The sequence below is a fragment of the Oryzias latipes genome, chromosome 21 (assembly GCF_002234675.1).
Source record: "Oryzias latipes chromosome 21, ASM223467v1".
NCBI lineage: Eukaryota > Metazoa > Chordata > Actinopteri > Beloniformes > Adrianichthyidae > Oryzias > Oryzias latipes.
Genome location: NC_019879.2, coordinates 31,055,825 through 31,067,065, shown reverse-complemented (window position 1 = coordinate 31,067,065; position 11,241 = coordinate 31,055,825). Strand labels below are relative to the sequence as shown.

General features: G+C 50.4%; 2 protein-coding genes across 4 annotated transcripts in view; both read left to right on the top strand.

Annotated features, from left to right (window-relative positions):
- The first annotated feature begins 388 nt into the window (after positions 1-388).
- On the top strand, positions 389-4,154 carry tmem177 (transmembrane protein 177). Of its 2 annotated transcripts, XM_023950719.1 has the most exons (4): positions 419-521; positions 1,210-1,258; positions 1,333-1,552; positions 3,375-4,154. In XM_023950719.1, exons 3-4 carry the CDS (start codon positions 1,352-1,354, stop codon positions 4,104-4,106), a joined length of 933 nt encoding a protein of 310 aa, XP_023806487.1. In that variant the 5' UTR covers positions 419-521; positions 1,210-1,258; positions 1,333-1,351; the 3' UTR covers positions 4,107-4,154. The 2 variants fall into 2 exon arrangements, with proteins under 2 accessions (XP_004086954.3, XP_023806487.1); XM_004086906.4 differs by lacking the exon at positions 1,210-1,258 and having other exon boundaries at positions 389-521.
- A 3,828-nt stretch (positions 4,155-7,982) lies between these two features.
- Positions 7,983-11,241, top strand: part of ptpn4 (protein tyrosine phosphatase, non-receptor type 4) — a 36,630-nt gene continuing 33,371 nt past the window's right edge. Inside the window, exon 1 of one of the 2 annotated variants that reach the window (XM_023950763.1) lies at positions 7,983-8,475. The gene's annotated coding sequence lies outside the window, so the exon portion shown is untranslated. The remainder of the gene's footprint in view (positions 8,476-11,241) is intronic. The other variant, XM_023950764.1, reaches the window with a different exon arrangement.

Sequence of the window (11,241 nt, the reverse complement as noted above, 5' to 3'; positions counted from 1 at the left end):
ACAAACCAAGAAATGAGATTACAGACACAGAAAGGCAGAGTGGGAGGAGGAAAAACTGGAACAGATCTTAGGCAAAAGACAACTTCAAAGAAGAATTTTATAAAGATTATATCATTTTGATAATTAAGAAATTCAGAAAAATAGCAAACAGGGGAATAGCATTTCCATTCGCATGAAGTACTTCCAGAGAACAATGACTGGGTTAACCACATCAGAGGTAGTGGAGCCTGAATGGTCCATAAAGTGCAGAAAATATTACCAACAATAAAAACTGACAGACATGAATATCAGACCAAAGATTTCAGGTGTTTTCCCTGAAAAAGAAGCGATGGTTCTGGTACCGACGCCCTTCAGTCCTGATGAAACGCTGGACTCCGCCCACAGGCGGCCCCGCCCTCTAACCTTCCGCCGTAAAGCAGCGTTGGTCTTTACGACAGCCGAGCTGCTTTGCGGTAACCTTCATCTGTCATGTAAGATGTTTTGAAGGAGCGCAGCTGTCCGCGTGCCGAAGAGCCAAACCCGTCAGTATGCTTTCTTCTCTCAAGTCCGGAGCTCGCGCTCATGTCGTTTCTGCTTTAGTGTGAAGCTTCGAGGCTTTCAGACGGATCCAAACGGTTCCGGTTTAGATCTGGACTGAAGTCTCACCGGGAGAGAGTTTAACACAAAGGTTTCCAGAAAGCTTTAAATGCATCAGAAAATGTGGACTTCCGGTCCCTGTGCTGTCATTATGGGATGCATTTAGCAGCTTTTTGTATTTATTGTGTTAAAAGCTGATAAATGTCTGACCTGAATAGAAACAGCAAAGGTAAATAATCAGCAGCCACAGGTTTACCTGTAAAAACAATGACGCAGAGGTCACGTGACTCTGTGAAAAGTCGATCTGGAGCTTCTGATCAATAAAATCGTGTTTGAATTTTAATTCTATTCAAACGTGTACAAATGAATCCCGTTACTCTGAATGTAATGCTGAGGCCCTTTCAAAATAAGAGTGTTCTTCATTGACTCCTGAACTACAGCAAAGATGGAGGCTTTTACAGAGAAAGGTCCCTCCAACCAGCACAATGTGGAGCGGTTAATGTGTTCAAACTGTTTGAGACAGTCCTGGAAGTTTGTTCGTTTTCTTATAACCTGCTGCTGCTGCGTCAGAATGACGGATTATAGATGAATAAATCCACCGGATGCTTCAGGTGTTTCCCTGCTCATCCACAGCTCGGGTTCATGTCTCACCCCATTAAAATAACGTCCTTTTCCTTTGGAGGTAACCCCGTAGTCCTGCTCAAGGTGGAGTTTCTCCTGCAGGAGGTTCACGGATGCTCCTTTCTCTTTCACCAGACCAGGCCAAACCGCAGTGATGGCGTCCCGTTTCCTGACCTACTCCGTGCTCCTTCAGAAGTACCGGACACCGCTGCTCGTGGCGAGCTGCGGCGGACTCTTTGCCGCCAACATGTTCTACCACGTTTGTCCAGACCTGTCCTACCGGCAGCTCTACCAGGCCTGGCACAAGGGGGCGCCGGTGGAGCTGTCCGACAAACTGGAAAGGCTTTTTCAGGAGGTAACGTGTCAACGCTTCACCAGAGAAAATGGATTTTCAGGCAAACACAGACCTGAAGGTCGTTCCTCATCCAGGTGTTCCCTTTGAAGGTCACTGCTGCAGAGAGTGTCCTACAGCCGGATTAGACTGTCTGACAAAACGGTTTCTCTTTAGAGAAGATGAAGCTGACAAAGGAAGAAGCAAAGATCAGTGAGGATGAAGAGGACGAAGAGTGGAGAGGCAGGTGGTTCTGACAACATACCTGTGGAGGTCTGAAAGAGTTTAGGGGAGGTGGCAGAAGAGTCTCTGACTGTTTAAGAAGAGCAGATGTCTGAAGAGCGGAGGAGAAGAGTTGGGGTTCTATTATTAAGAAGAATGAAGAGGTGCAGAGATGTCTAAACCAGGGAGGAATTAGGCCCATGCGTTGCAATGTATTATGGGAAAAGTTAGAGGAACATCTGTGAGCAACGGAATGGTTTCATGCAGAGAAAGAGAACCAGATGTTTGCTTTGAGGGTGTTTCTGCAGAAGGTCCGAAGGAGCCGCTTTGTGTCTTTGTAGATGTGGACAAAGTCTAAGACAGGATCCAGGAGGCCTGGAGGGTCAAAGAGCGTTGGAGTTGACCGGGACACGGATGAGAGCTGGAAGACAGCCGTGAGATGTTCTGTGGGCGCGACAGAGAAGATCAAGGTGGAGGGGAGCTTTGAGCTCTTTGTTTCCATGGTGATGGACAGACTGACAGAAGAGGTTACAGAGGAATCTCTGTGGACCATCATGTTTGCAGATGATGCTCTGTGACGAGAGCAGGTGGAGGGACAGCTAGAGAGGTGGAGGTTTGCTCTGGAGAGGAGAGAACCAAAGGTCAGACGGAGTATCTGTGTGTAAACGAGAGGAGCGGTGAGGTCAAGGGAGCAGAGGTGGAGAAGGTGGAGAGTCCAGAAGAACACACAGGTAAAGAGGTTGGAACAGGTGGAGGAAGGTTTCAGGTGTGACAAAGGATAAGGTGTAGCAGACGTGGTGAGAGCAGCCATGTTGTTGGTTCAGAGACTCTGAAGCAGAGCTGAAGGCAGCAGAGAGGAAGATGCTGAGCTTCTCTGTGGGACCAGGATGGATCAGGAATGAATCCATCAGAGGATCAGATCATGGATGTTCTGGAGATCCATGCAGGGAAGCAGATGGAGATGTTTGAGAGGAGGAACAGTGATGATGATGGTAGAAGGTTGGAGATACCAGGACAGAGAGGAAGATGAGGTTCATGGATGAAGAAGGACGTGTGAGGAGGGGTAGATGGAGGCAGATCATGGCTGACTCATGTATGCAGAGTTAGCTGAAACATGAGCCAATTGCGGCTGGCTGTTCCAGATGGTTCAGATCCGACCTGGAATGACCAGAAAACCTAAAGCAAACCGGATCAGCTCCTCTCAGGGGGAGATGCATGTTTTCAGACTAGACTGTCAGCTTCTCTGCAGGATGTTGGTCCTCACAGACGGAGTCGGTCTCCATCTTTTGGTCTCTGATCTTCGTCAAAACATGATTGGTCAGAATTTCTGGGTTCGTGTGTCTTTGCTGTGATGGTCTCCTTCTTCAGACCTGCAGCTCTGAAGGTTTTTATCTGACATCAGATAAAAAGTGTGAGGCCAAAAACAAGGTGGAACGCCCCCTCCAGGAAAGGATGGACAGGGGGGGCACTTGGTCCATTTTGATGTTACAAATCGGACTCTGGTAGATTAATTCTGCTCAGATGCTCCTCCGTGTGGAGTGCTGCTTCTGAGCAGATCTGGACTCCCAGAAGCCTTTGCAGTGAGGTGACACCAGCCTGGTGTTCAGGTGTCTTTCTGTTCCAGGTGCTGACGGACTGCCGGGTCAAATCCCCCAGCAGCTTCTCTGCCTTCGCCTCCTTCGGGTTCCACCCCGTTGGCGCCGGAGTCCCGTGGCTTCCTGCGGGGGTCCAGATTGGCATCCCAGCTAACTTCAACAGCACCGCCGCCGACCTGAGCGGAATAACCAACCGGAACATTTTTATCAACGGCAAAACGGTGGACTGGACCACCAAGACTGGTTCCGCCTTAAAGGAGGCGCTGGTGTTCTCCCCGGAGGCGCAGAAGTTCGCCATCGCGCGAGAGGTGGTCCGGCTGCAGTCCGGGGGCCCCGTTTTAAACGCAGCGGTGGCCCCGCTGTGTCTGGGCGGGGTGTGGGTGTACAGCGTCCTGCTCAAACAGGTGTTCGGGCTGCACGCCGGCTCCGCCCTGCTCCGGGGCGTGGCCAACATGGTGGCACTGAGCATTGGCGCCGTTTCCTACTTCCTCACCTCAGACGCCGTCAGCCAGTGGACGGACTACGCCTCAGACCGGCACGCGGCGCGGGTGTCTCCACAGTACGCCAAAGGGGGGGTGGAGTTTTACGACAAAATCTTGTCCAGAAATAAGACCCTGCGCTCCCTGATGGGCCGCAAAGGCGAGGAGATGTACGCGCCCAGTGGGAACCTGTTTCCCGCCCACATCCTCCAGCTGAAGCACACGCCGTACACGTCCAGGAGGGAGGGGCTTCTGGCTCTGCTGAAGGAGGACAAAGTGTGAAGTGTTGGAAATCAGAAGTTGTTCTCATTAAAAAGATGCTGAACGCTGGTCTGTGTGTGTTCACCGTGATCTGGTTGAAGGTGGGTGGAGGTGACGACCTTTAGGGGTCATTCTGGGTTTTTGTCGCTGACTCCAAACAGCTGATGGTTCTGCTGTGACTCTTTAAGTGGAGTAAAGGAAAACGCTTCCGTGTTCACAGATTTATGACACTTGGAGAAAAGTTCAACTTTCTTCAGAAAATGATCTGTTTTGGTTCCAGGGGGTCAGAGGGGGGGGGTCGGGGCTCAGACATTGATTCAGAGGAGCTTTTTTCCTGTCGGGTCATTGGAATTGAAAGAGCAGCAGCGTGCGTCCTCCCTGCCGTGGTGCCTTTGAGCAGCATGTGTGTGTTTTGTTTCCAAAGCTAAAGCAGACAAGCGAGCATTGTGTTGAAGAAGAGGATTTAGACTCTCGTTTCCGTCCTCTTCATCAGCAACACTGCCGTCATTGTCCTCTCTCTGCTCTGCACTTCATCAGTCGCCTCATTTTGTGCTCCAGTAATCTTCCTCACAATGGAGCTTTGTGTCTGTGCGGCGCGGTTCCCTGCACAACCACATGGGGTCAGCATCGGCCTGCCGGGCCGCCCCCGTGCCCCCCCACCCCATGCCCCCCAGCCCTGCTGAACTTCTTTTTTATTGAAGAGATAAACTAGGTTTACAATCTTGTGGCAGTTGTTCGAGGAGTTTGTCAAATGACATTTAGAACGGACATCGAAAAATGTAAACAACAGTAATACATTTAAGTAAAAGAGTAAACAACAACACAACAATACAGACCCACATAAAGTAAGGTTAAACACAAAGCAGGGGGACATTATAATGATCATTAACTTAGGGGCTGTCAAAACACTAAATTATTTGATAATTTAGAATTTCATTGCAAGTTTATTTTCCATGAAGTTTACGGATGAAAATAAAAGCAAAGTTCTTTATGAAATGTGGAAAAATATGATTTGATTGTAAGGAATCGACAGAATGAACATTTAAAATTATTACTTTGTTTCCTAAAATAAACCCAAAAATGATGTCCTTCATAGAAAAGTCTGGAAAACATGGAATCTTGGGGAGGAGCCAATAATGTATATCATCCCAAAAGGCATCTGAAGAAAAACATTCAAAGAATAGAAGTTCAGTTGTTTTAATATCCTTGTTACAAAAAGAACAACAGATTTCAGGAAATCCAACCCGTTTTCTGAGTAATTTCATGGCCCTGCTGAACAGGAAGGAGGGGGGACACCGAACTTCTGCATGTTTTAGACAGAAATCCTCCCTTTTAATAACCGACACCTAATTCATCAGCGGCTGCAGAGGAAACGTCTTTAAAAAGGTTTTTGTTTCGTTTTTCAGAGATTTTGTATCAAGTTATCAATTTTGGTTCAATTTTTTTTGAAATAGATTCAAATTTTGCTTTGGTTTCGTACTTAATGGTCAAATGTGGTTTTATGACACGATATAGAGAAACTGAACGCCTGCATCAGAGACATCAAGACCTGGATGACAATTAATGACCTCCTCCTGAACCCAGAAAAAACTGAGGTCATTATACTTGGTCCTAAAAACCTCAGAGATGCTCTTTCTGCTCAGATAGTCTCCCTGGATGGCATAAGTATAGCCCCCAATTCCACAGTTAGAAACCTTGGGGTTTTGTTTGACCAGGATTTATCATTTAAGGCTCACATATCTCAGGCGTGTAGAACTGCCTTTTTTCACCTGCGGAATATTGCTAAGATCAGAAATCTACTTTCTAAGAGTGATGCTGAAAAACTCATCCATGCATTTGTTACGTCGAGGCTGGATTACTGTAACTCCTTGTTAGCAGCGTGTCCTAAGAGTTCCTTAAGAAGTCTCCAGCTTGTTCAGAACGCAGCAGCTAGATTGTTAGCTGGAACCAGCAGAAGAGATCACATCACTCCTGTGTTAGTTTCGCTCCATTGGCTCCCAGTTGATTCCAGAATCCAGTTCAAGATCCTCCTGTTAACCTATAAGGCCTTACATGGAATGGCCCCGTCCTATATTAAGGACCTCATAGTCCCTTACCATCCAATCAGAACACTTCACTCACTAAATGCAGGACTGCTTGTGGTTCCTAGAATTAGTCAAAGTACGGTTGGAGGTAGAGCGTTTAGCCACCAAGCCCCTGTCTTATGGAATAAACTCCCAGCTCATGGAAGAGAGGCCGACTCAGTTTCTACATTCAAAGCTAGACTGAAAACATTCCTCTGTGGACAGGATTATTGTCAGACTAGCTAGTATTCAGAGATTATTTAACTTAATGTTAGTTTGTTTAAATTAAACTTAATAACTATTTCTTTTAAAAGGCTGCTAGAAGTTGAAGCTGGGGTAACTATGGTGCTCTGGGGTTCTGTCCTCTTTTCTCATCTACTTCTACCCTTCCTCTTCTCTATTCTTGATCATAATTTATCATTTAGTTCTCCATGCCTCTGTTTGGTGCAGGGATTCATGTATTGTCCCTCTTTTCCTCTCCCCTCCTGGGGAGTGGGAGTGCTTCCAGACTCCAGTTGTTTCATCCGTGCTCCAGTTCCTGACCGTTTGCCTCGTCTCTGCTCCTGCTCCTACACCTGGCTGTGGTTCCTGTCTCCGGCTCGACTCGCACCTTTGACTGTCCCCACAACCACGGCTGGATGAAGCTCGTCTGCTGGACTTTATATATGTAGTTGTAGATTTAGATAAGTTAATTCTTCTCTAAGAGTTCTGGTAAATCGCCTGTCCGTCCTGGGGGAGGATCCCTCCTTCATGTGGGCACCCCTGAGGTTTCTTCGTTTTTTCCGGAATCCGTTTTTTTAGGAGTTTTTCCTCACAGAGAAGGGGGGTCTAAGGGCAGGGATGCCAGTATAGCTTAGTCAGTTTGTTAGTTCATTTTAGTATTTTCCTATTGAACTCTTTGTATTCATGATCCTTTGATTTCATGTTTTACTTCGAAGCCCATCGAGACGACTGTTGTTGTGATTTTGGGCTATACAAATAAAATTGAATTGAATTGAATCACACAGATGAAAATCATCTGGATGCAGATTTTATTATTAACTATTTATCCCAGACTTCGTTTAGGTGACCCCCCCCCCATCAGAGGTGCAGCCGCCAACAGAATCAGGAAAGTTGATGGAAGTGAAATAAATAGTGTTGATCCTCACTAATGCCTCACTTTGAAGACTCTGGTCTTTGTGCTACAAAGAATAGGATTTCACCAGAAGGAGGAAATGGAGGTGACTTTTCCGCTGCTTGATCCATGTGACTGTTAATCCCTTCATCTGATGTTACGGATCATAGATCTTATGTCGTGATATATGTAAGAAAAGTGTGAAAGAACGTTTTTGTGCATTTGTGATGAACTATGATGAGATAAACCACAATCCGGACGCAATTTGTTTATGACATAAAATTGGACAACAGCGCAGTATTTCCAATTTTACCACTGAATATAATCTGAGATCCATCTAATCCAGATTCATCTCAGTGAATTCAGAATCAGTGAATTCCGTGCGGTTATCTAACATTCAGAGTAAATCAGTCATTTTGCTTTTTGTCTGTTTGTTTGCAGATGATGTTGTCGTGTTTCATTCTGGTGATAATCCCGGTATAATCCAATCCAGTCAAAACAATGACGCTCTGGAGACCTGTCGTTATGGCAACAAACTTGATTGACAGGCTTCAGGTAGATCACCGGGTGGGGGGCTGCTGGTTCCGTTAATGGCCGCCCCTGAGCGGCTCACCTGCTGCCGGTTGACCCGCGCTCGGACCGGGCAGTTGAAGTCCCGGATGTGTCATACTGTTTTTGTGCCCCCGCCCCCCGCGGACTGCATTTTCGCTCAAAAGCACCGCGCTCTGTCGCAAGGCCACGCCCCTGTGCGTCGCGGCTGCGTGATGACGTGGGCACAGGTCGCTGCAGGCAGCAGCTGCAGGATCGGGACGCGCTGACAACAACGAGACGCTGCGAGCGAAAAGTAGAGCCGTGTTCTGGTCCCGAATGAGCCGATCTGCCGCCGGAGCTCGGTTCTAGGCCCTCGCCGTCCCGCGGAGGATCCCACTAGTCCGTGGTTCGGCGGAAATGAGCCGCTAGGCGCCGCGTTCGGCCAATGGTCGCTGCGAGGGCTCCTGTCTTGTGGATTATCCGTCGTCGCCGCGCCAGTCTGATGGTGGAGCCCGGAGGAGGCCGCGCTCCGCTGGGTGGATGTTTGTGAAGCAGCGCCGATGAAGAGAATGCTGCTGGCGAACTGAGCGTGGATGTCCGGGCTCGGCGGCCGCTCAGACACTCTTCTCCCTCAGCGCTCCTCCGCCCCGAAACCTGGACGCCTCTGGAGCAGTTTATGACGGTAAGACGGCGGCGCGCGGCGCGGAGTGGGGAGGCGCGCGGCGCGGAGTGGGGAGGCGCGCGGGCCGGCTCCGGGGCCAGCTGACGCTAGCGGGCTAGCTTAGCGCTGTCACTTTACCCAGGTGTCTGTGCGCCGCTAAAGCTGCAGAAACGCTGAGGCCTCTTACGCAACCGTTCTCCTGCGTGTTTTGCGTGGACCCCCCGCAGGTTTAGCCGTCAATTGTTGTGTTGTGTGTGTTTTTTTTGCTAGCCGTTTTCGCTCGCGCTGCCTCCCGCATCTTTCTGCACGTAAACGCTCCTTGGCTTGGCGCACGCGCCATGGAGGCGCGCGTGCGTTCACAGAGTCCCACACTGATGTGGCTTTAAAAATGGCATCTGTTTATTTATGCGTGTGCGGTTGGTCTTTTGTGCACGAGGCAGTGTGGTTATTGACATCTAGCGCACGCGCACACACGCATCCAGGCGGCTCACATGGATGAGTTGCGATCTGGAGCCGCGCGTGCGGTCCTCCTGCGGGTTTTTTGCGGTAGATGTTGGGGCAAGTCGGCAAACCCCGTCTTTGCAAGTCGATGCGTGAGGTTCTGTTTGTCTCCTCTCCTCGATGACGTAATCTCCTCACCGTTCGCGCCACATCTTCTGGGTCGCCAACGGTTCCACTGCTGGGATCCTCCCTCCTCTCCTCCTCTGAGCTCCTTACAGACATGAAGGTGGAAATGAGACCTTCAGGCTTCCGTTACTATGATGGTCAGATGCTCTTTGTGGATCCTCTCGTCTCCATTCTGATCCAGATTCTGCAGAATTTTCTGCTGAAGTTCTGTCAGGACATCTGTCAGCTGTGTTAAAACCTTAATATCAGCTGATCTTCCCGCTCTGCTCTGGTCCAGCAGTTCTGCCCGGATTCACGGGGAATCCAGTTCTGTGTTTAGGGAATCGGGTCAGTGGTGCTGCAGGATCCGGGATGAGTCTGATCACAGCACTTTCCCTCCAAAAGCAGAGGGGGGGGGGGTTCTGAAAACTGCTGATGGAACCAGAAGATCAGAGCTTTGGGCTTCAGCTCCATGAGCAGGAAGAGAACCCGGCATGGATCAGTACCTCGGTGGGTCGCCCAGGAGGGGCTCTGGTGAGGACGCCGTTCTGGTGGGTACGGCGCTCTGGTGCTGATGGCGCTCTGGTAGTGATCCTGCTCTGGTGGGACGCCGTGATGATGGCGCTCTGGTGGGACGCCGTGATGATGGCGCTCTGGTGGGACGCCGTGATGATGGCGCTCTGGTGGGACGCCGTGATGATGGCGCTCTGGTGGGACGCCGGGATGATGGCGCTCTGGTGGGACGCCGTGATGATGCCGCTCTGGTGGGACGCCGTGATGATGGCACTCTGGTGGGACACCGGGATGATGGCGCTCTGGTGGGACGCCGTGATGATGGCACTCTGGTGGGACGCCGTGATGATGGCGCTCTGGTGGGACGCCGGGATGATGGCGCTCTGGTGGGACGCCGTGATGATGGCGCTCTGGTGGGACGCCGGGATGATGGCGCTCTGGTGGGACGCCGTGATGATGCGCTCTGGTGGGACGCCGTGATGATGGCGCTCTGGTGGGACGCCGTGATGATGGCGCTCTGGTGGGACGCCGTGATGATGGCGCTCTGGTGGGACGCCGGGATGATGGCGCTCTGGTGGGACGCCGTGATGATGCCGCTCTGGTGGGACGCCGTGATGATGGCACTCTGGTGGGACACCGGGATGATGGCGCTCTGGTGGGACGCCGTGATGATGGCGCTCTGGTGGGACGCCGGGATGATGGCGCTCTGGTGGGACGCCGTGATGATGCCGCTCTGGTGGGACGCCGTGATGATGGCGCTCTGGTGGGACACCGTGATGATGGCGCTCTGGTGGGACGCCGTGATGATGGCGCTCTGGTGGGACGCCGTGATGATGGCGCTCTGGTGGGGACGCCGTGATGATGGTGCTCTGGTGGGACGCCGTGCTATGATGGCGCTCTGGTGGGGACGCCGTGATGATGGCGCTCTGGTGGGACGCCGTGATGATGGCGCTCTGGTGGGACGCCGTGATGATGGCGCTCTGGTGGGGACGGTGTTCATTCAGAACTGAAGGAGCAGCAGTCATGAGAGTACCTGTATCATGTACCTGGATCCTGAATCCCGAGTAAGTCCTGCATTGAGAAGAACCTCCTGATGTTCTCATCATTGTAATGTGAGAAGCGTCTTAGGAACCAGTGGTCCGAACATCGATCCTCCAATGTTCTGCTGTAAACTGAATCACTTTGTGAAGGATTATGGAATTATTTCTGGTTTAACGGAAAAATGGGTTTGATCATTTAGCAAAAACATTCCAAGTTCTGTTCGATTCTGCTAGTTTCTGGATTTTTGTTCTGATCCAGTTCAGCTAGCATGAATACCTTCTGATGACTCTGCTCGTTGCATTAATGTTCTCAGGATCTCGTTTAGTAACGCTGACCTAACGTGGCGTCTGTCTTTGGCCTCAAACGCTTGGTTTCAACCGGAAAGACTACAGGTCCAGGTCTTGTCCTTGCCTCCGGGTCCGGGTCTTGTCCTGGCCTCCAGGTCCAGGTCTTGTCCTGGCCTCTTGGTCCAGTAGCAGACTCCTGCAGACGTTCCTCGTGTTCTCTGCAGGTCTGTGGGTTTAATTGGATCCAAAAATGACGTCCAGTGGTTCCTTGAATCCGTTTGCAAAGGATTGACTCAGACCTGCAGGTGTAAACGGGAGGGGGCGGGTCCTCAGGTGAGCT